The 17,791-nt window shown below is 43.4% G+C and overlaps 1 protein-coding gene and 1 long non-coding RNA gene across 3 annotated transcripts in view; one reads left to right on the top strand and one right to left on the bottom strand.

Annotated features, from left to right (window-relative positions):
• Positions 1-17,791, bottom strand: part of LOC140635611 (lymphotactin-like) — a 194,462-nt gene that overhangs the window by 168,666 nt on the left and 8,005 nt on the right. The window contains exons 2-4 of one of the 2 annotated variants that reach the window (XM_072830502.1): positions 5,211-5,260; positions 4,001-4,068; positions 3,441-3,561 (exon numbers count right to left, since the gene is read on the bottom strand). In XM_072830502.1, the coding sequence (XP_072686603.1) occupies positions 3,441-3,526 (86 nt within the window). In that variant the 5' untranslated portion in view covers positions 3,527-3,561; positions 4,001-4,068; positions 5,211-5,260. Of the gene's footprint in view, positions 1-3,440; positions 3,574-4,000; positions 4,069-5,210; positions 5,261-17,791 lie in introns of those variants that run through there. The other variant, XM_072830503.1, reaches the window with a different exon arrangement.
• LOC140635614 (uncharacterized) lies at positions 2,227-17,029 on the top strand. Its single transcript, XR_012032950.1, has 3 exons — positions 2,227-2,381; positions 2,503-2,584; positions 14,955-17,029. It is a non-coding gene; the product is annotated as an uncharacterized lncRNA (long non-coding RNA).

The raw sequence follows: 17,791 nt of genomic DNA, 5'->3' as shown, positions 1-17,791 counted from the left end.
CTGCCAACACCCTCTTGAAGGGTTACCTCTAAGAAGTAAAAGTGAATAAGAAATAAACAGTCCTCACAAAACTGAAACACAGCTCTGAATCACTTCAATCCCAAACACGACTAAGGCAATATGCCCCCAGGATAATAGCCAGCCAGAGCAGAAATAAATCCTCTCTGGAGAAATTTAGCATCATCCAGAGCTTTTATAACCTGTCCTATAAAATGTCTAGCACTTGAGATTACCAAATACATCAGTGTACAAGACCGGATGACCATTGGGTTTCTTTCTGCTCCCCCACTAGAAGATGAGCCCCCTGAGAACAGAGGCTATGTCTAATGTTTTATAACCATGCCTCAGCCTAGGCTGTGGTGGGGCCCTGCAAATACGTACTGAATGATTCGCTCCAACGGCCATTACGGCTGCAGCTCAGTGGACAAGACAGTGGCACTAGGAGGGCTTTGTTTGCTAAAACCTACAGCATCTGCAGGTAGGCTACAGCTCCCCCAGGGCCAGCTTCCCACAGCCAACCTAAATAATAATAATAACAACAACAACAAGAACAAGAAAGAACAAAGAAAACCACACAGCTGACGCTGCGGGCAGCTCATGACAGGACATCCCTGTGAGTGAGCAGAGAACAGACCAGCACTGCTCAACTCACAGCTGATGTCCTATGGTCAAAGTTGGCCACATCTTCAGTCCCCTCTATCTCTTATTATTTTGAGATTTTTCAGAATGTTTCTGTGAGACAACCTTTTCAAGAGACTTTCCAGGCAAATTGCTGAGAACCAAGGAAGCGAGAGGTCTAAGCCAGGGCTGGTGAGTGCTAAGGTGAAGGGCTCTGCTCCTCGGCCAAGCTACAGGACTCTGTGAACCTGCTCAAGGGCTGCCCCAGGCTGGATGAGGAAGCACCTTATTTCAATTTGTCTGCAGTCGAGGCACTTTTTTCTAATTTGTGCAAAGGCTTCAAGTATGCTGGTGTCAGGCCTGAACTGGGAAAATTTTAATATTCTAAATTGGAAAAATAATCATCATTTATTTGAGTACCTATTATGTGCCAAACACTGTGCTAAGCATTTCACATGTGCTATTCATTCATTAAAATGTTATGGGGCTGGTATTGTTACCATTTTACAGACAAAGATACTGAAGCTCAATAAGGTTAATTAATTGAGTTCAGCTCACACAGGCAGGAGGTAGCAGAGCCACTGCGTCACTGTGATTCAAGTACCTGTGTGTTGGGCCACCACAAAATGCTGCCTCACCTTCATTCACTGGTGTTTTTGAACTTCCCAGCTACTCAGAAAGGGAGCATGGAAAGAAAAAGAATGTATCTGCTGATGGTGGGTAGCCAAGAGGTAAGGCTTTGCCCCTTCTCTGCTACGCTGCACCCAATGGTGCCCACCTCTGCAATATCTCCAGAACCTTCCAGTCCTACAGCAAGACTCTTGGGCAATGGGCCATGTGACTTGCTCAGGCTTTCCATCCGAAAGGGGCAGAAGGGAAGAGTACTGTCAGAAGGCAGATCAGCAATTTCTTTTTTCTAAAACATAAAAGTTGGGCAGCCCCAGTGGCTCAGCGGCTTAGCGCCACCTGCAGCCCACGGCCTGATCCTGGAGACCAGGAATCGAGTCCTGCTTTGGGCTCCCTGTGCGGGGCCTGGTTCTCCCTCTGCCTGTGTCTCTGTCTCTCTCGCGCGCTCTGTGTCTCTCCTGAGTAAATAAAATAAAATCTTTAAAAAAAAAAATAAAACATAAAATTTTGTGTACAAAGAAAGAGTCCGTGGTCCCCTACGTGTCCTCCAGATTCTTCCAGTATCGTCCACTCCCTTGAGCTGTCTACGGCCACAGACTGCACTGAGTACTGGAGTGTATCTCCCTATGATTCACTTGCATTTGGGGGACAGTAAGATTCATCTATAGCTCTTCATCATTAGGAAGAGAGCCCTGAAACCAGCACGTGTGCCCTTGGAGCTTGGTGATGAAGTTGCCAAGGCAACGGCAGCCGCTTCTGACATCATTGAAGGAAGAAAGGCTCCACAGGAAGGTGGGCTGTCCCCTTCCGGATCAGGCTCCACAGTCTTTGTCAGACTTTATTAATTCCCTGAGCCTCTTCAGAGTTCTCAGAGCTACTGTCCCACCCCCACCCACCTCAGCAAACACAGGAAGCGATGACACTGCCTTTATTAGATGGTCTTTCTCTCCCTAGTCATCCTCTAGCCAAAGTCACAAAAAAAAAAAAAAAAAAACCTGGAGGGGGAATGGTTGGGGGGTGGTTGGGTGGAAGGGAGGTTCTGAGCGGCTCCCAGGCACATTTTTCTGTGACTTTTTTTGGAGAGCGAAAAGAGACTACGGAGAGGTCTGCACTCACTGGGTAGAGCAGGAACAGAGGTAAGTCTGATCAAAGAAAGAAAGGTTAAAGTTCTCCCATTCCCACCTGAAGCCTTAATAAAGGTTATCTCTGAGCAGAGGCTGTTGCTCAATAAAATATAAGGACTTCTTCTCCTCACAGAATAGAAGGGTAACCACCAGGCAGGAGTGGAAGCCCCTCTCAGCACAGCCCTGAGGCAGAGAGAGCCTACTGCCTACCAAAGGTCAGTGTTCCTCCTCCATGGAATGAAGGTATTTTTGAGAACAGTTACCCAGCCAAGGACACATTTCCCAGGGAATCCACATCTAGGCCCCATATGACCAGTTCCTACCAACAGAAGGTGAGCAGCAGTGATGCGACCCATTTGCAGGTCAAAATGAGGCCCTCTACATCCTCTCTTGCCCCTTCGCTGGCCTCAGGTCAAGATGGCAAAGGGGGGTGGCACAGGGGGGCAGACAGAAGGAGCCTGGTCACCATATTAAACACAGTCACTGGACTGCTTTGTGAGTCAAAAATAAAAATCTCTCGAGTTAGGCAGCTGGGATTTCGGAGCTGCTCTGTTAGAGCAGCTAGCATTAGCTCCTACAGCATTACCACCAAGGTTAAACCAATGAGACAAAGCCTTGCACGAGGCCAGCTGCACCCAGAATAAAAAGCTACCAACCAAAGCTAAACACAAAATGTGCTCAAACTGAAAAATCCTGGCACAGGGCTGTGTTTGCAGCCAGAACACAGGAGAGATCACTGTGCAAGAAGCAGTGGGGAGGAAGCAGGGCCAGGGAAGATGAGTTCACTGACACCAAGGCCTCTGCTGAGCCCTTGACAGGTCTGTGTCTCTCTGTGCACACCACAGGCCACTGATGTGGATGCCCTCCGAGCAGCAGCCAGGAGTGGCAACCACAGTCAGGACTGCTGTGGACAGATTAGTGCACAGAGGCAAGCCATGGAGGGTGTGAGTGGGGGGCCGAGGCACAGCCTGCCTTATTCTTACCAAGCCAACCATTCTGGCTCAGAGATGAGTTCGCCTACGGGAAAGGTCCCTTTTTCAAATGTGCATGAAGGTGACTCCCGTGACTCACCTTGCTCCTGTGGTGGGACCACATATACTTGGCATAAAGGCTGTAGGCTGGTGGTGGCCCTGACCGCCATCCCCTGAGATCCTCATGAGGCCAGGGCACAAAGTTCTTGCCCTCAAACCGGCTCCAATAATTAGTCACATTAAAAAAAAAAACAAAAAATCCAATAACCAAAATAAAACTGGAAAGCCACCCCCAGCCAAAAGAAAAATTTGCTATCACCCTCCTCCCTTCTTCCCCTCCCCAGCCCAGAATCTGATCTGTGCCAGCCAAATCCACTCCCCTTGCCTGCAAGGGAAAAGACAGGGATGCTCTCTATTGCCGGGAGCTACAGGGACCGATTTAGGGTTCACCTCCAGAGGCCCTTACATCCTGCTGAAGAACAGAATCAGGACAAAGCAGGTGGCAGCAAAGGAGACCCTGGCCCAGAGCAGTGGAGAGAGAGAGACAGAGAGAGAGGCGGGGACACAGAGCATTTGGGAGCAGGCTATCCGGAGGACAAGGACACATGAAATGCCAAAAACCATGCCTGGAGATGCAACAGTGGGCGAGGTCATTCTTACCATGGGGTTCTCCCAGAGATCACAAGTGAGGCTCTCCAAGAAGGAAACAAGAACTCACACAGAGCTCCCTGTAAGGAATTATTACTCTTTCTTGCAAAATGCATCACTGAACAAGTTATTATCATTCATAAATGATAGGGATTTTCCTGAGGCAGGAAACTGACACAACCTTTTCTGGAAGGTAATTCGGGTCTCTCTAGCAAATACTTAAATATTCAAACCCTTTGATCTAGCAAGCCCACTTCTAGAAACTTCTTCAAACAGAAATGCTCCCGCTCTCAGAAACTTCTAGAGAAATCTGTACAAAGGCATTCATTGTTGACAAGACATGCCTTTTTGATTCATTTTGCCTGTGAAATTTTGTCACTTATTTCATTTTATAAGAAACATTACGCATCAGTGAGGTGGCTGGTCGGATTCATGACATCATCTGGCTGTGTAAAGGAGCCAAGACCTGGCATTTTATCATTTGTTTTGAAGCTGGTCTCCACCAGTAGATGTGAGTCCCTTGAGGGCAGGGGCCACCTCCTAGCCACTCGTCCTTTCAGACTCACCACAACATCGAGTACCCAGTATGTGCTCAAGTGCTATTTGTTAAATGAATTCAGGGCCCTGCCCTTTTTAGCACAGTATTCTAGAAGCAGAGCTAAGAGAGACCTGCCTCACTCTTGGCTGTGTCCTCATTCCCCTGTGCATGTAGTCACTGCTTTAGGAAGGGAGATGAAGGGGTTCAAGAGAAAGAAGGAGGAGCCATTGTGAAATGACTGACGTCTAGACTGGCAGACCAGTGAACTGTGACTCAAAAGTTCGGTGGCTGAAGTTCTTAAGATGAAGTAAGTCAGAGTTTTCAGCTTGTTGTCTGTACCTTGAACCTCCTGAAATTATATGCAGCCCTTTTCTGGGGAAACTGTGTGTGGCTTTCATGAGCTTCTCAAAGAACTCATGTCTATGATGCTCTAAAAAAGTGATTAAGAATCACTGAGCCAAGGTATTTTGACTCAGAAAAGGGCATGTTCAGATCATCTTTGCCAAGGAGTAACAGCCGCGGGAGAAGGCCAGCCAGTGTCAAAAATAGAGCTACCCAGGACTACAAAATAAACTGTCACGCTGATGTGCCAATTTTCCTTTTGCAACCACTTAATACAGTGTTTCAAAGTGCTACAGTTTTAAAGCACGCTTATTACAACCCCCACCCAGTTCATAGACTTACCTTGATGTTGTTGTCTGGCTTCATAAAGTGTGAAGTGGTATTTTCTGACTCTAAAACAAGGAGGCATAAGAGAAGCTGAGAGGGAAACAAGCTGAACATTCCAAATATCACCTATGAAACAAAATCTACCATGGGAAGTTGTCACTACCCCATTTACTTGATAGTAAAATTATTAATCAAAAATTTTCAGGCAGGCAATCAAAAGTAGTTGTTTTCTGTGACAGCATTTCATTAAACATAGGTCAGAGTCATTTTTTGGAAGTGAGTGAGGAATGCTGTTATTCCATTTCCTAAATCCTCAGAACACTGGCTTCCCCTCATCTGATGTAACCGCTGTCGTCTTATCAAAACAGCAATCAATTCAGCCTCAAGTTATTTGCTTTCAAAAAGCTCTGCTGTTTGCCAATTTGATTACCTTTCAAGATGGCTTTGGTGCTCTTGATATTTTGTAATAGACCAAAGGCAGATTTAACAGGAAGAAATTTTCAAAAATTTGCCACAATCTGTGAGTACATACCAGGAGTAAATTACTGTTTTCCCAATCATCTTCTACTATACTGCTTTATACAAAATGGCTCTGCCTGAGGCATACTTCCAGGCTCCCTCCAACTCTCATCCTTCCACCATGCCATCACTTCTGGTCCTTTATTCTAACCTACAGGTTAACAGGTAGCTGTGTGAGGCCACCTGACCCTCTGCCCAGGGAGATGATGGGATCACCAACACCACTTATTAGCACTTGTCTGTCTGCTTCGTCATGCTAAGTGCTATAAAAAGCAAATAATAAGATGCTGGGGCACCTGGTTGGCTCAGTTGGTTAAGCATCTGACTCATGATCTAAGCTCAGGTCTTGATCTCAGGGTTGTGAGTTCAAATCCCATGCAGGGCTGCAGACTCGGCATTGAGTCTACTAAAAAAAAAAAAAAAAAAGGCAAAAGGAGATGCAGTAGTTGGTCTCAAGATACCTACCAGCCAAGCAGAGAAAAATCTATACTGACACCAAAAAGCGTCTGAGTATGGGACAGCAGAAACAAACTAACCTGGGGAGCAGAAGACCTAGTTGAGAAATTGCAATAAGCTGTGATTCAAAAGACTGGGCTCCGGGCCATTCAAGTTCTGAGTACTTGTCTCCTCTGTCCTCTACCTGTAATGGTCATGATCTCTAAAGTCCTGATATGGGTTCTGTTTCTACTATCCCAAACTTTCCTCCCTCAGTGACTCTGGACAAAGTAAAAGGCTAAGGGGCCTCGGCAGTCACTGCAGCAGCTACAGAACTGGAGACACAAAACAACAGATTCTCCAGTGGTCTTGAGTATGCTCATAATCATGATAGGTTTGACTTTTTCTGGCAGATATCAGACAAGTGTCCAGAAGAAGGATGCTTTTCCTAATTCACAGTAAGTTGCAACATGGGCTAGCTTGCAGGCCAGAAATAGGGAGATGAGGTGAGCAAGCAAAGCCCCAAGGGCAAGAGTCAAGGCTGGACCCCATAGCTTCAGATACTCAGACTGGGAACAGACACTTCCAAGGCCTCATGTTCCACCATTTTGCAACTGATGCCCAAATCCTAAACCTGACTTCCTGCAGAAATGCTCTACAAATACAGCCAGATATTCTCTGGGACCCTTAAGCCCAACCAAATAGGCCCACCTCCCTTTGCACTTCTATTGAAGGCCTATCATACTCCCACTGCCCAAATCTGAAATCTTAAATTAGCATGGAGTCCTTCATGCCTCCTTGACTTCAGTACTCACTCAGGGACCATCAACCTCTGATAGCCTCATGGTCTCTCTATCCATTCCCTCCATGCCAAGCCTTCTGCCACCACTCTGGGCTTTTTTTTTTTTTTTTTAAGATTTCATTTATTTATTTATTTATTCATGACAGACACAGAGAGAGAGGCAGAGACACAGGCAGAGGAAGAAGCAGGCTCCCTACAGGGAGCCCAAAGCAGGACTCATCCCAGGACCCCGGGATCATGACCTGAGCCGAAGACAGATGCTCAACCACTGAGCCACCTAGATGCCCCTGCCACCACCCAGTTTAAATATCTTTTCTCTCCCCTGAACCACAGATACCCTCCTAACTGATCTTCAGACCACCAATATTGCTGCTTTAATACATCCTAGCTTGTATTGGTTAATTGTCTACAACACTGTTCTAAACACATCACTTCTTGTCCCCAAATCTTCACTATCATCATCCTGCTTACTGAGTCAAACCCACATTGCTCCCAGACAGCACAGTACCCCTCCATGTAGGCAACACTCAGTAATATCAATATCCTCATTGTTCACAGTTGATCCACCAGTGATGAGGAAACCATCTCTCCAAGCCTGTTTCCTTACCTGTTAAATGCAGATGTTAACAAGTTCTACTTTATAGAGCTGTCATGAATATTAAGTAAAATAAAATATATAAAGTGCTTAAATGTTAGTGATGATGATGAAGAAGAAGATGAAGGTGATCTCCCCAGAACATCCCTCAAATGATTGTACTCAAATCTGGCTCATTATTCTTCTTTCTCATATTCACTTCCAGCCAAGAGCACTTAGCTGTTATGCCCAACAAATGCACTTGATCCCATATCTGTGTCTCAGGTCCCCTCTAACTTCCCTGAAATTGCCTTCTCTAGCTTTCAAGGAATGGAATCTTCCAGGGCCTGATGATTGAAATGACGTAATGAAGAATCCAGTCCACTTTTCTCAACACTTTGACTTAATCCTTTCCTGCTTATAAAAATCATCCAAACCAAAGTTTTATTAAAGAGGCAGAGAAGTTTACACCTACCTACATATTTTCCCCATGACCGTATCTAACCCTAATTTCTTCCAAAAAAAAGTTTATATTTATTTTTATCTTATCTATATTTTAAGGTTGAAAGAGAGACTTAAAATAGTTAGAAAACAATCTTCCCAGAGTACAGAGAATTATACCAGTAGAGAAAATGAAATTTGAGGGATGCCTGGCTGGCTGTCAGAAGAGCATGTCACTCTTGACTTTGGGGTCTTGAGTTTGAGCCCCACATGGGGTGTGGAGATTACTTAAATAAATAACTTTTTAAAAGAGCATGAAATGTGAATTTAGACAGATATTAGATAAAAGATCAGCTCTTCCATTCCTAGCTTAAGCTCTGCTCAAGAGAACAGGACTCTGAATATAATTAAACAGCCGGAGTCCAAATCTGCATAACATGCTTCCTAGGAATCACTGAGTCTCAGTTTCCTCATCTGTAAAATGGAGATCCTGATATCCAGTGTGCAAGCCATGGTGAGAAGCAAGTGGCATAGTCTGGAAAGGACCAAGCCTAGGGCCCAACTCAAGGCCCAGAAATGAGACCTGCTGTCTGGACACCCTGCCCACTCTAATGTTACTGTGGAGTGGGCTCTACTTCCAAACACATGTATGGTCTCCAGACTGCATCGTTATGAGAATCAAATCAAGAGTGATGGTAAGGTATGACAACTGTATTAGTCAGCTTGAGCTGCTATAAAAAATATGATAGGCTGGGGACTTTAACAGCAGACATTTAATTCTCGCAGTTCTGGAGGCTGAGAAGTCCAAGGTCAGGGCACAAGCAGGGAGGTTAATTCTGAGGCCTCTCCTCTTAGCTTGTAAGCAGCTGCCTTCTCACTCTATGCTCACATGAGCTTTCCTCAGAGCATGTTCATGGAAACAGAGCAAGCTCTCTGGTGTCTTTTCTTACAAAGGCATTAATCCCATCAGATCAGGACCCCTCATGACCTCATCTAACCCTATCTCCCAAAAGCCTCTCCAAGTACCATTGCACTGGGGGTTAAGCCTTTGACATATGAATGATGGAGGGCACATGTCACAACATTCAGTCCATAATGACATTATTTAACACTACTCTTACTCATTATTACAGGATCACCAGTCTGCCTTCTAAGTCTCCACATCTGTTTTGCAGAGTTCCAAGATATGTTTCCACATGCTCACCAAACAGTTCACTTGGCCAGTTTTCTAAGGTCTCTGTAATTCCCAGAAGTGCTTCTAAGGTACTCATTATCCACAGAGTCCCTGAAAAAGGCCTTCAGCCATAGCCAAAGCTGCTGCCTCCTATTACTGCTTCTGCTAAGTCTACTGTTCCAGCCCCAAGAAGTTGTCAATGGATACCTTCCACTTCTTGACAACCAAAGGCCTCAGTGTCTTGACCGAAAAAAAGTAGCAGAAGCTCCTCACTTTTGGGCTGGTTGTCTCACAGATTTCAGACAAAAAGCTTTCCTCTTCCTTCCCAGGATGCACACATGCTCCACAGGTCTTCTGCTCATTGCACAGAGCATGGTATTTAATAGGCACTCAATAAACATCACTTAACTGGTAGTGGCCTGAACTAGAGTGAGTCCTGCAGAATGAATGCTCTACTCAAAACTGGACCTATATCTAGCTCCAAGGCATTTTTCACCAGTGAAGTTTGTGGGCTTCAGTTCTTTCTCTCCTGAGCAAGACAAGCTGCTTCCTCAAACCAGAGCTTCTAACCAGTATGCTACAAAATGGGTCACTGGTGTGCCAGAAGATATCATTTCCCCCAAGTCCCCAGGGTTGCAGGGCTAGGCCTGGGAGCCACAAATCACAGACTGGATTCCTTATGTGATCAATAGCTCTCACAGTTAACCCCAGTGTGCCATACAATTATATCATTCTCTATGTGCAATACAGTTATAATCATACTATCCAGCATGAATTAGAGAAGGTTGAGAAGCACTTCTTCAAGCTAAAAGAGCCCCAAGCAGGCCTCCCCTCATTTTGTCATGTGTGCACCCTAGGACAAGCCCAACTTGGGTTCAAGATATCATCTCCCACCAAAAATTGTGAATGAAATACCATTTGCATCTGTATCTTCATTTCTACACATTCATTGGTTCCCACCTTTCCTTTCCTTCCTTCACACATCTTTCAAACTTGATTGATCTCTTTATTCTTTCCTTTGATAACTTGATCTCATCCCCCTGCTACACCTCCTCCATCCCTCCTTCTTGCTGCACTGTCATCATCCATGGGTCTTCATAGGTCTCCTAGAATAGTAATTTATTCTCTAACAATTATTTGAATGGAATTTCTTAAAACTGAGTCCAAAGAGGAAGAACCCCAAGATAACTGTATTTGGGGGTAATTTTTTAGTACAACTCACATACTATGAGCTCACATACTAGAACTATATCTACAAATTTGATAGCCTAGATTAACACAATTCCTTAAAAGGCACAATCTATGAAAATTCACACAAGATTAATAGACAATCTGAATAGACCTATATCTATTAAATAAATTAAACTAATTAATAATCTTCTAAAACAAAAAGCACCAGGCCTATATGAGTTCATTGGTGAATTCTATCAAACATTTAAAGGAGAAAGTGTAACAGTTCTCTACAATCACTTGATTGTAGAGCAAAGGTATTTCTAATTCCTTTGATGAGGTCGGTATTACCCTAATATGAAAACCAGACAAAGACATTACAAGAAAAGAAAATTATAGGCCAATATCTCTCATAAACATAGATGAAAAATCCTCAACAAAATATTAGCAAATCAAGTACAACAATGTATAAAAAGAATTACCCACCATGGCCAAATGGGACTTAGCCCAGGTATACAAGGTTGGTTCTACATTTAAAAACCAATTAATGTAATCCATCTCATCAACAGGCTAAAAAAGAAGAATCACAATAGATGCAGATAAAGCATTTGACAAAATCCAACACCCATTCATGATAAAAATTTTCAGAAAGCTAGGAATAAAAGGAACTTCCTCAACTTGATAAACATACTCAATGGTGAGAAATTTAAGCCTTTCCTATGAAGATCAGAAAAAGGCAAAAGGGGGTGAGGTCCCTTCTCACCATGCCTTTTCAACATTATACTGGAAATACTAGTTAATGAAATAAGAAAGGGAAATAAATGGTATACAAATTGGGAAGGAAGAAATAAAACTGTCCTTGTTCACAGACGACACGATCATCTGTGTAAAAAATAAAAAATAAACTGACTAAGAAACTCCTGAGACTAATAAGCAATTATAGCAAGGTTGTAGGATACACAATTAAAATACATAAGTCAATTGCTTTCCTTTATACCAGCAATGACCAAATGGAACTTGAAACTAAAAACACAATATCATTTACATTAGCATTATCTAAAAATGAAATATTTAAACATAAACCTAACAAAATATGTGCAAGTCTATTTGAGAGAAACCACAAAACTCTGATGAACAAAATCAAATAACTAAATAAATGGAGAGATATCCCATGTTTGTGGATAGGAAGATTCAATATAGTCAAGATGTCAATTCTTCACAGTTTGACCTAGAGTCAATGCAATCCCAATCAAAATCCCAAAAAGTTATTTTGTAGATATCAACAAATGGATTCTCAAGTACATATACAGAGGCAAAAGACTCTAACAGCCAACACAATATTGAAGGAGAAGAACAAAGTTGGGAGGTCTGATGCTACCCTACTTCAAGAAGCTACTATGAAGCTATAGGAATTAAGACAGTAATAGGATGTGCCTGGCTAGCTCAGTTGGTAGGGCATGTGACTCTTGATCTGAGTTGTGATTTTGAGCCCCACATTGGGTATGGAGATTACATAAAAATAAAATCTTAAAAGAAAAAAAAGAGTGATGTATTGATGAAAAAATAAACAAATAGATCAATGAAACAGAATAAGAGCCCAGAAATAGACTTTCATAAATATAGTCAACTGATCTTTGACAAAAGGGCAAAGGTAACACAATAGAGCAAATAGTGTCTTTTCAACAAATGGTACTAGAACAACTGGACATGCACATGCAAAAAAAAAATCTAGACACAGAACTTACATCTTTCACCAAAATTAACTAAAAATGGATCATAAACCTAAATTTAAACGCAACACTATAAAACTCCTAGAAGATGACATAGGAGAAAACCTAGATGACGTTAGGCATGTTGAGCCCTTTTTAGACACAACACCAAAGACATGATACATGAAAGATAATTATGTGACATTTACATAATAATAAGACATAATACATGAAAGACAATTACATGAAATAATAGGCTAGACTTCATTAAAATTAATAACTTCTGCTCTATGTCAAAAGAATGAGAACACAAGCCACAGACTGGGATAAAATATTTGCAAAAGACATATCTGATAAAGAACTGGCATCCAAAATACACAAAGAAGTTTTAAAACTCAACAATAATAAAACAAACAGCTTGATTAAAAATGGCTCAAAATTTAACATGCACTTCACTGAAGAATATATACAGGTGCAGATAAACATATGAAAAAACATGACATGAGGGCATCCCCAGTGGCTCAGCGGTTTAGCGCCGCCTTCAGCCCGGGGCGTGGTCCTGGAGACCTGGGATCGAGTCCCATGTCGGGCTCCCTGCATGGAGCCTGCTTCTCCCTCTGCCTGTGTCTCTGCCTCTCTCTCTGTGTCTCTCAGGAATAAATAAATAAAATCTTTAAGAAAAAGAAAAGAAAAAACATGACATGAGACATGAGAAGACACTCCACATCACATGTCTTCAGGAAATGCAAATTGAAATAACAATGAGCCACCACAACACATCTGTTAGAATGGCCAAAATCACAAACCCCAAATGCTGGCAACACTGACAACACCAACTGCTGGCAAAGATGTGGAGCAACAGGAACTTTTGTACATTGCTGCTGGGAAGGCAAAATGGTACAGCCACTTCGGAAGACAATTTGGGTGTTTTGTATAAGACTACACATACTCTTAGCACATAATCTAACAAACAAATGGTTGGTATTTACCCAAAGGTACCCAAAACTTATGTCTACACAAAAACCAGAGATGTTTATAGCACCTTTGTTCATAATTGCCAAAACTTGGACACAACCAAGATGTCCTTCAGTAGGTGGATGGGTTAATAAACTGCAGTCCAGGGGATCCCTGGGTGGCGCAGCGGTTTGGCGCCTGCCTTTGGCCCAGGGCGCGATTCTGGAGACCTGGGATCGAATCCCACATCGGGCTCCCGGTGCATGGAGCCTGCTTCTCCCTCTGCCTGTGTCTCTGCCTCTCTCTCTCTCTCTCTCTCTGACTATCATAAATAAATAAATAAAATTTAAAAAAATAAAAAAATAAAAAAAAAAATAATAAACTGTAGTCCATCCAGACAATGGATGGAATATTATTCAATGATAAAAAGAAATGATCTACCAGGCCATGAAAAGACATAGAAGAACCTTAAATGCTATTAAGTAAAAGAAACCAATCTGAAAAGGCTACATGCTGTATAATTCCAATTGTATGATGTTCTGGAAAAGGCAAGATTATGGAGATAGCAAAAAAGCAATGGTTTCCAGAGGCTGGGGAGAAAGTAGGATGAATTGATAGAATATAGAAGGCTTTTAAGGCAGTGAAAATACTCTGTACAATACAGTAATAATGGACACGTGTCGTCATATATTTGTCCAAACCCACAGAACGTACCAGTGCCAATGGTGAACCCTAATGTGAACTATGGAGTTGGGGTGATTATGATGTGTCAGTGTAATTTCGTCAATTATAATAAATACACCACTCTGACAGAGACGCTGATAATTGGGGAGGCTGCGCATGTGTGGGGGCAGGAGGCATATGGGAAGTCTCTGTACCTTCCTCTTAATTTTGCTGTGAACCTATAACTGCTATTAAAAAAGGTCTGTATAAAAACAATTATGCTGTAAAATCAAATGTTGCTCAATTAATATTTTTAAGCAAATGAACACATTAGCATCCATGGTCAAGTACTTCTAGCAGTCAATAAAAAGGAGGAGGAAGGTAGTGAACAATTCTACAGGAGGGCAGATAGTGGTACTTCAAGGTATCACATCTACATTAAAATTCACTCGCTCTCAATCATTCTTGTCCAACAGCTCCCCAAATGCAACTGGGTAACGATTTCCCTAGAGATTCATGTCACTTCCCTAATTTAAATCTTCCTGAGTTCACTCCCCCTTGTATCTCACTGAATAATGGGAATAAATCAAATTTACCCATCACAACTATCTGGCCAAAGGAAAGAGAATTTTACTCTCTCAAGAGAAGAGAGTTGCTTCCTTCTACACATGCATTTGCTACGTGCATCATCATTGAAAAAATTGGTTTATGTGCACTAGAAAAAAAATTGAAGAAGAGTATTTCCCAGTAGGGTTTAGGGTTCAATGTAGGAATTTTTTGTGTACAAGTGGGATTAAATATTTCCACATAAATACTTTCAATTTATTTATGAAATTTATATGAAAGCAAGAAGATTTTACTTCCTGGGGAGAGATCACTGATGAATATTCAGGAGTAATTGTTGTATGCTGTATATCTCTTATCAGTGAGGGGGGGGAAAAAAGTAAATAATCCTAATGAGCCTATTTGACCTCCAGAAAGGCTGTGTTCTCCTCTATGGGTGAAGGCACACCCATGTGTATCTCCCACTATGTACACTCCACCATGTTTGGACAGTGGGGTTAAATGTCAAAGACATTTCTTTCTTTTTTTTTAAGATAGATTTATTGATTGATTGATTGATTCATGAGAGGCACAGAGAGAGAGAGAGAGGCAGAGACACAAGCAGAGGGAGAAGCAGGCTCCATGCAGGGAGCCCAATATGGGACTCGATCCCGGATCTCTAGAATCACACCCCAGGCTGAAAGCACCACTAAACCGCTAAGCCACTGGGGCTGCCCTGTCAAAGACATTTCTTAAGAAAACCTATTTCTTCCAGGACCATCATCTCCATGCCAGCCTTCCAATCGATGGAGAAGAGAAAGGACAAAACAACAAAGGAGACAGCAGAGCCCATGCTTCCTCCTCCTGACCTTCATCCTCAGCACTAGGTCTGACCCAGCCTGGCTTGGCCCATGCCACCCCATAGCCCCCAAGGCTGTCTCCCATTCTTACTTCAGCTTCAGCAGACAGAGTTCCCATTCTGACCTGTCCACGCTGCCTCACTCTGCCTGCAACTCCACTGTACACAATTCAAAATAAGAAGCATTCACTGAGCACCTACTATGTGCCAGGCCCTAGGCAATGTAGAATTAGATCCAAAGGTCCTCCTTCCAAATCAGGACTCTCTTTTTTGATTACCCTCCAGAATCACATGGATCTTTATGTCAATGATGAAAGTAGTAATAATAATGCCCAAAAGTTATACAGAATTTAAGGCACTAGTCTAAGCATTTGCCTATACTAACTCATCCAACCCCCTAACATCCCTATGAGGTATCGTTCATATTTACCAGCACACTGAGGCAGAGCGATTACTAGTAAGGCTACAAGCTAGTAAGCAGAGCAGATGTAGCACAGGCAGCCTGGCTCTGGAGTCAAGGTCTGTACTACTGGGCTGAAAGCTGGTAGGAGCAGTGGAAAGAGAAGCAACATTCAACTCAGTATATTTTAACACAACACTTACTAGGTGCTCAGACCAAGGAGTCAGGGATGAATGGAAGTGCCTCCAAGAGGGAAGTTCCTTCTTCTCCCTCTTTTCAGAAACAAGGCCAGCCCATGCAAACACACCTCCAACACCATTATATCCTAGCAGACAGGGCCTCCCGCCTCGAAATCCACTCACTCATTGTGTCTCCACTCCTTTCACCCTCCTCTGCCCACCCACACTCATTAACCCAGCACTCTGGATGCTACAGTCACCCAAAGCCCCCTTACTCTGTCGATCCTTTGATTCTGTGTCTCTACCTAGCATTCCCTCTGTGACCTGAGAGTCAACCTCCAACCTTCACACTCCCTGACTTGGGTAATAGATCTGCCCGTCACCACCTAACCGGTACTTCTCCCCACCTGCAGGTACATTAAGATCCTAGCTTAGACTTTGTACCTATCAACACAATATACATGCTTGATCAACCCTTGCTGCTTTGATTAACCTTTATTCATTTATTCCTTCAACAAATAATGTCCATCTACCATATGCCAGATAACGTACAGAATCCTTTATTGGCGTCCATTATTCCTTTATATCCCCTGAAGATCACTATTAGGTTTTTATTACCTCCATTCTATATATGGGGAAGCTGAGCTCTTGGCATTTTTATCAAGTTCTTGGGGAATCATTTGCTATGCTGTGGGCTCCTTGAAGCTGAGCCTACCTTTCACTTTTCTGCCCCAGCCCTCCAGGAGGCACTCGGCAAACAGTTGTGTAATTGCGTTAGATTAACAAACCAACCGGGTGCTCCGAGCAGCCTGACCCTGACAATATCCAGCAGACAACTTGCTGACCTGAAAGCCCTCTCTCATTCATGTCACACAATAAAAATTGACCTGAACACCACCTGCTTTATCAGCAACCACCAGCCACTACCAGAGCTTTGCAAATGAGGAATGGTTAGAAACCTCACTCTCACCGCATCTTCCAGGGAAAAGAACCAAAAGCAATCATCTGGGGTGAAGGGTGGACCCCTGCCAGCCAGGTCACTTCCTGGGGAGGAGAGCATTCAGTCTGGGCACCTGGAAATATAACACATACAGTGTCTGCTCCTTGTTGCCCGGGAGGCCTTGACAGCTGTCAGCTGTTCTGACATATCCTGACAATAATGAGCCCATAATGCCTCTTCAGGGTCTTGCTAAGTCATCAGATCCCTGGGTGATGCCATCTGCTGGGGGAGCACGCCCAGAGATTCTGATCCCAAGGCAGCAGCCATACAAAGAGATTTTATCCTGGGATTTATGCCAGGTACAGAGGCCTGACCTGACACTGCAGGGTTTAGAATTCAGAGCCAATAGACCAAGTGTCCCCAAGGAGAAAAGCAAATGATTTTCTGAAGACCGTGGGACCTGCTGTTTCTTCTTAGGAACCCATTAATAAAATGATAATAAAACTAAAATATCATTAAAAGAACATATTTAGATCAATTGTTCCTTTCAGCAGGTTGTAATTCCTGTAACTCTCAGGGAACAGCTTTGAGTTCTGCATAGCAGCTCCCACGCAAGACACAATCTGTCTGTGGCAGAGGGAATGAGTCAGCCTACAGCAGGGAGGGGGCAAGGACAGCCTGCCGCCCTCCCCACAGCAGCTCGGCAGCTCAGCTGGGTTTTCTTGCAAGATGAGCTTTTCACCTGCTGGTCACTTCTCTCTGTTTTAAAAGGAAGAATATCTCAGAGGCTTCAAATTATGAGGGAAGTGGCAACTGCCCTCCTTCAGAGCAGGCATGATGCCCCCTCAACTCTTCCCTGGTCGGGGTTTTCAAAATGCAAAGCCCTACAGACATCTTTGATGATTATCAGCAGCAGGAGCAAATGATGATCCCTCATTTCTGTCTGTTCCTCCTATCTTCAATACCCCCAGCTATAAAATGACTTCGTGTGACAGCCTGATGGGCAATGCAGGGACTTATTCATTCATTCATTCATCCACCAATGCTTATTGAGCATGCTTCTATGCTGTGTGCTGTGTCAGGTGTTAGGGAAGTTAGGCTGAGGTGGAAGCACCTCAGGACTCCTGCCTGCTTCCAGCTCCCCGCCTGCAGGCTCCCCTCCCAAGAGCCCCTGCCCCAGAAGCCAAGCCAGAGCCAGAGGCCAGGCTGGAGTTTCTGCAGCCAAAACACAGAG

This window comes from Canis lupus, chromosome 6 (genome assembly GCF_048164855.1).
Source record: "Canis lupus baileyi chromosome 6, mCanLup2.hap1, whole genome shotgun sequence".
Taxonomy (NCBI): domain Eukaryota; kingdom Metazoa; phylum Chordata; class Mammalia; order Carnivora; family Canidae; genus Canis; species Canis lupus.
The sequence above is the reverse complement of the archived record's forward strand: the minus strand, read 5'-3'. Positions and strand labels throughout refer to the sequence as shown.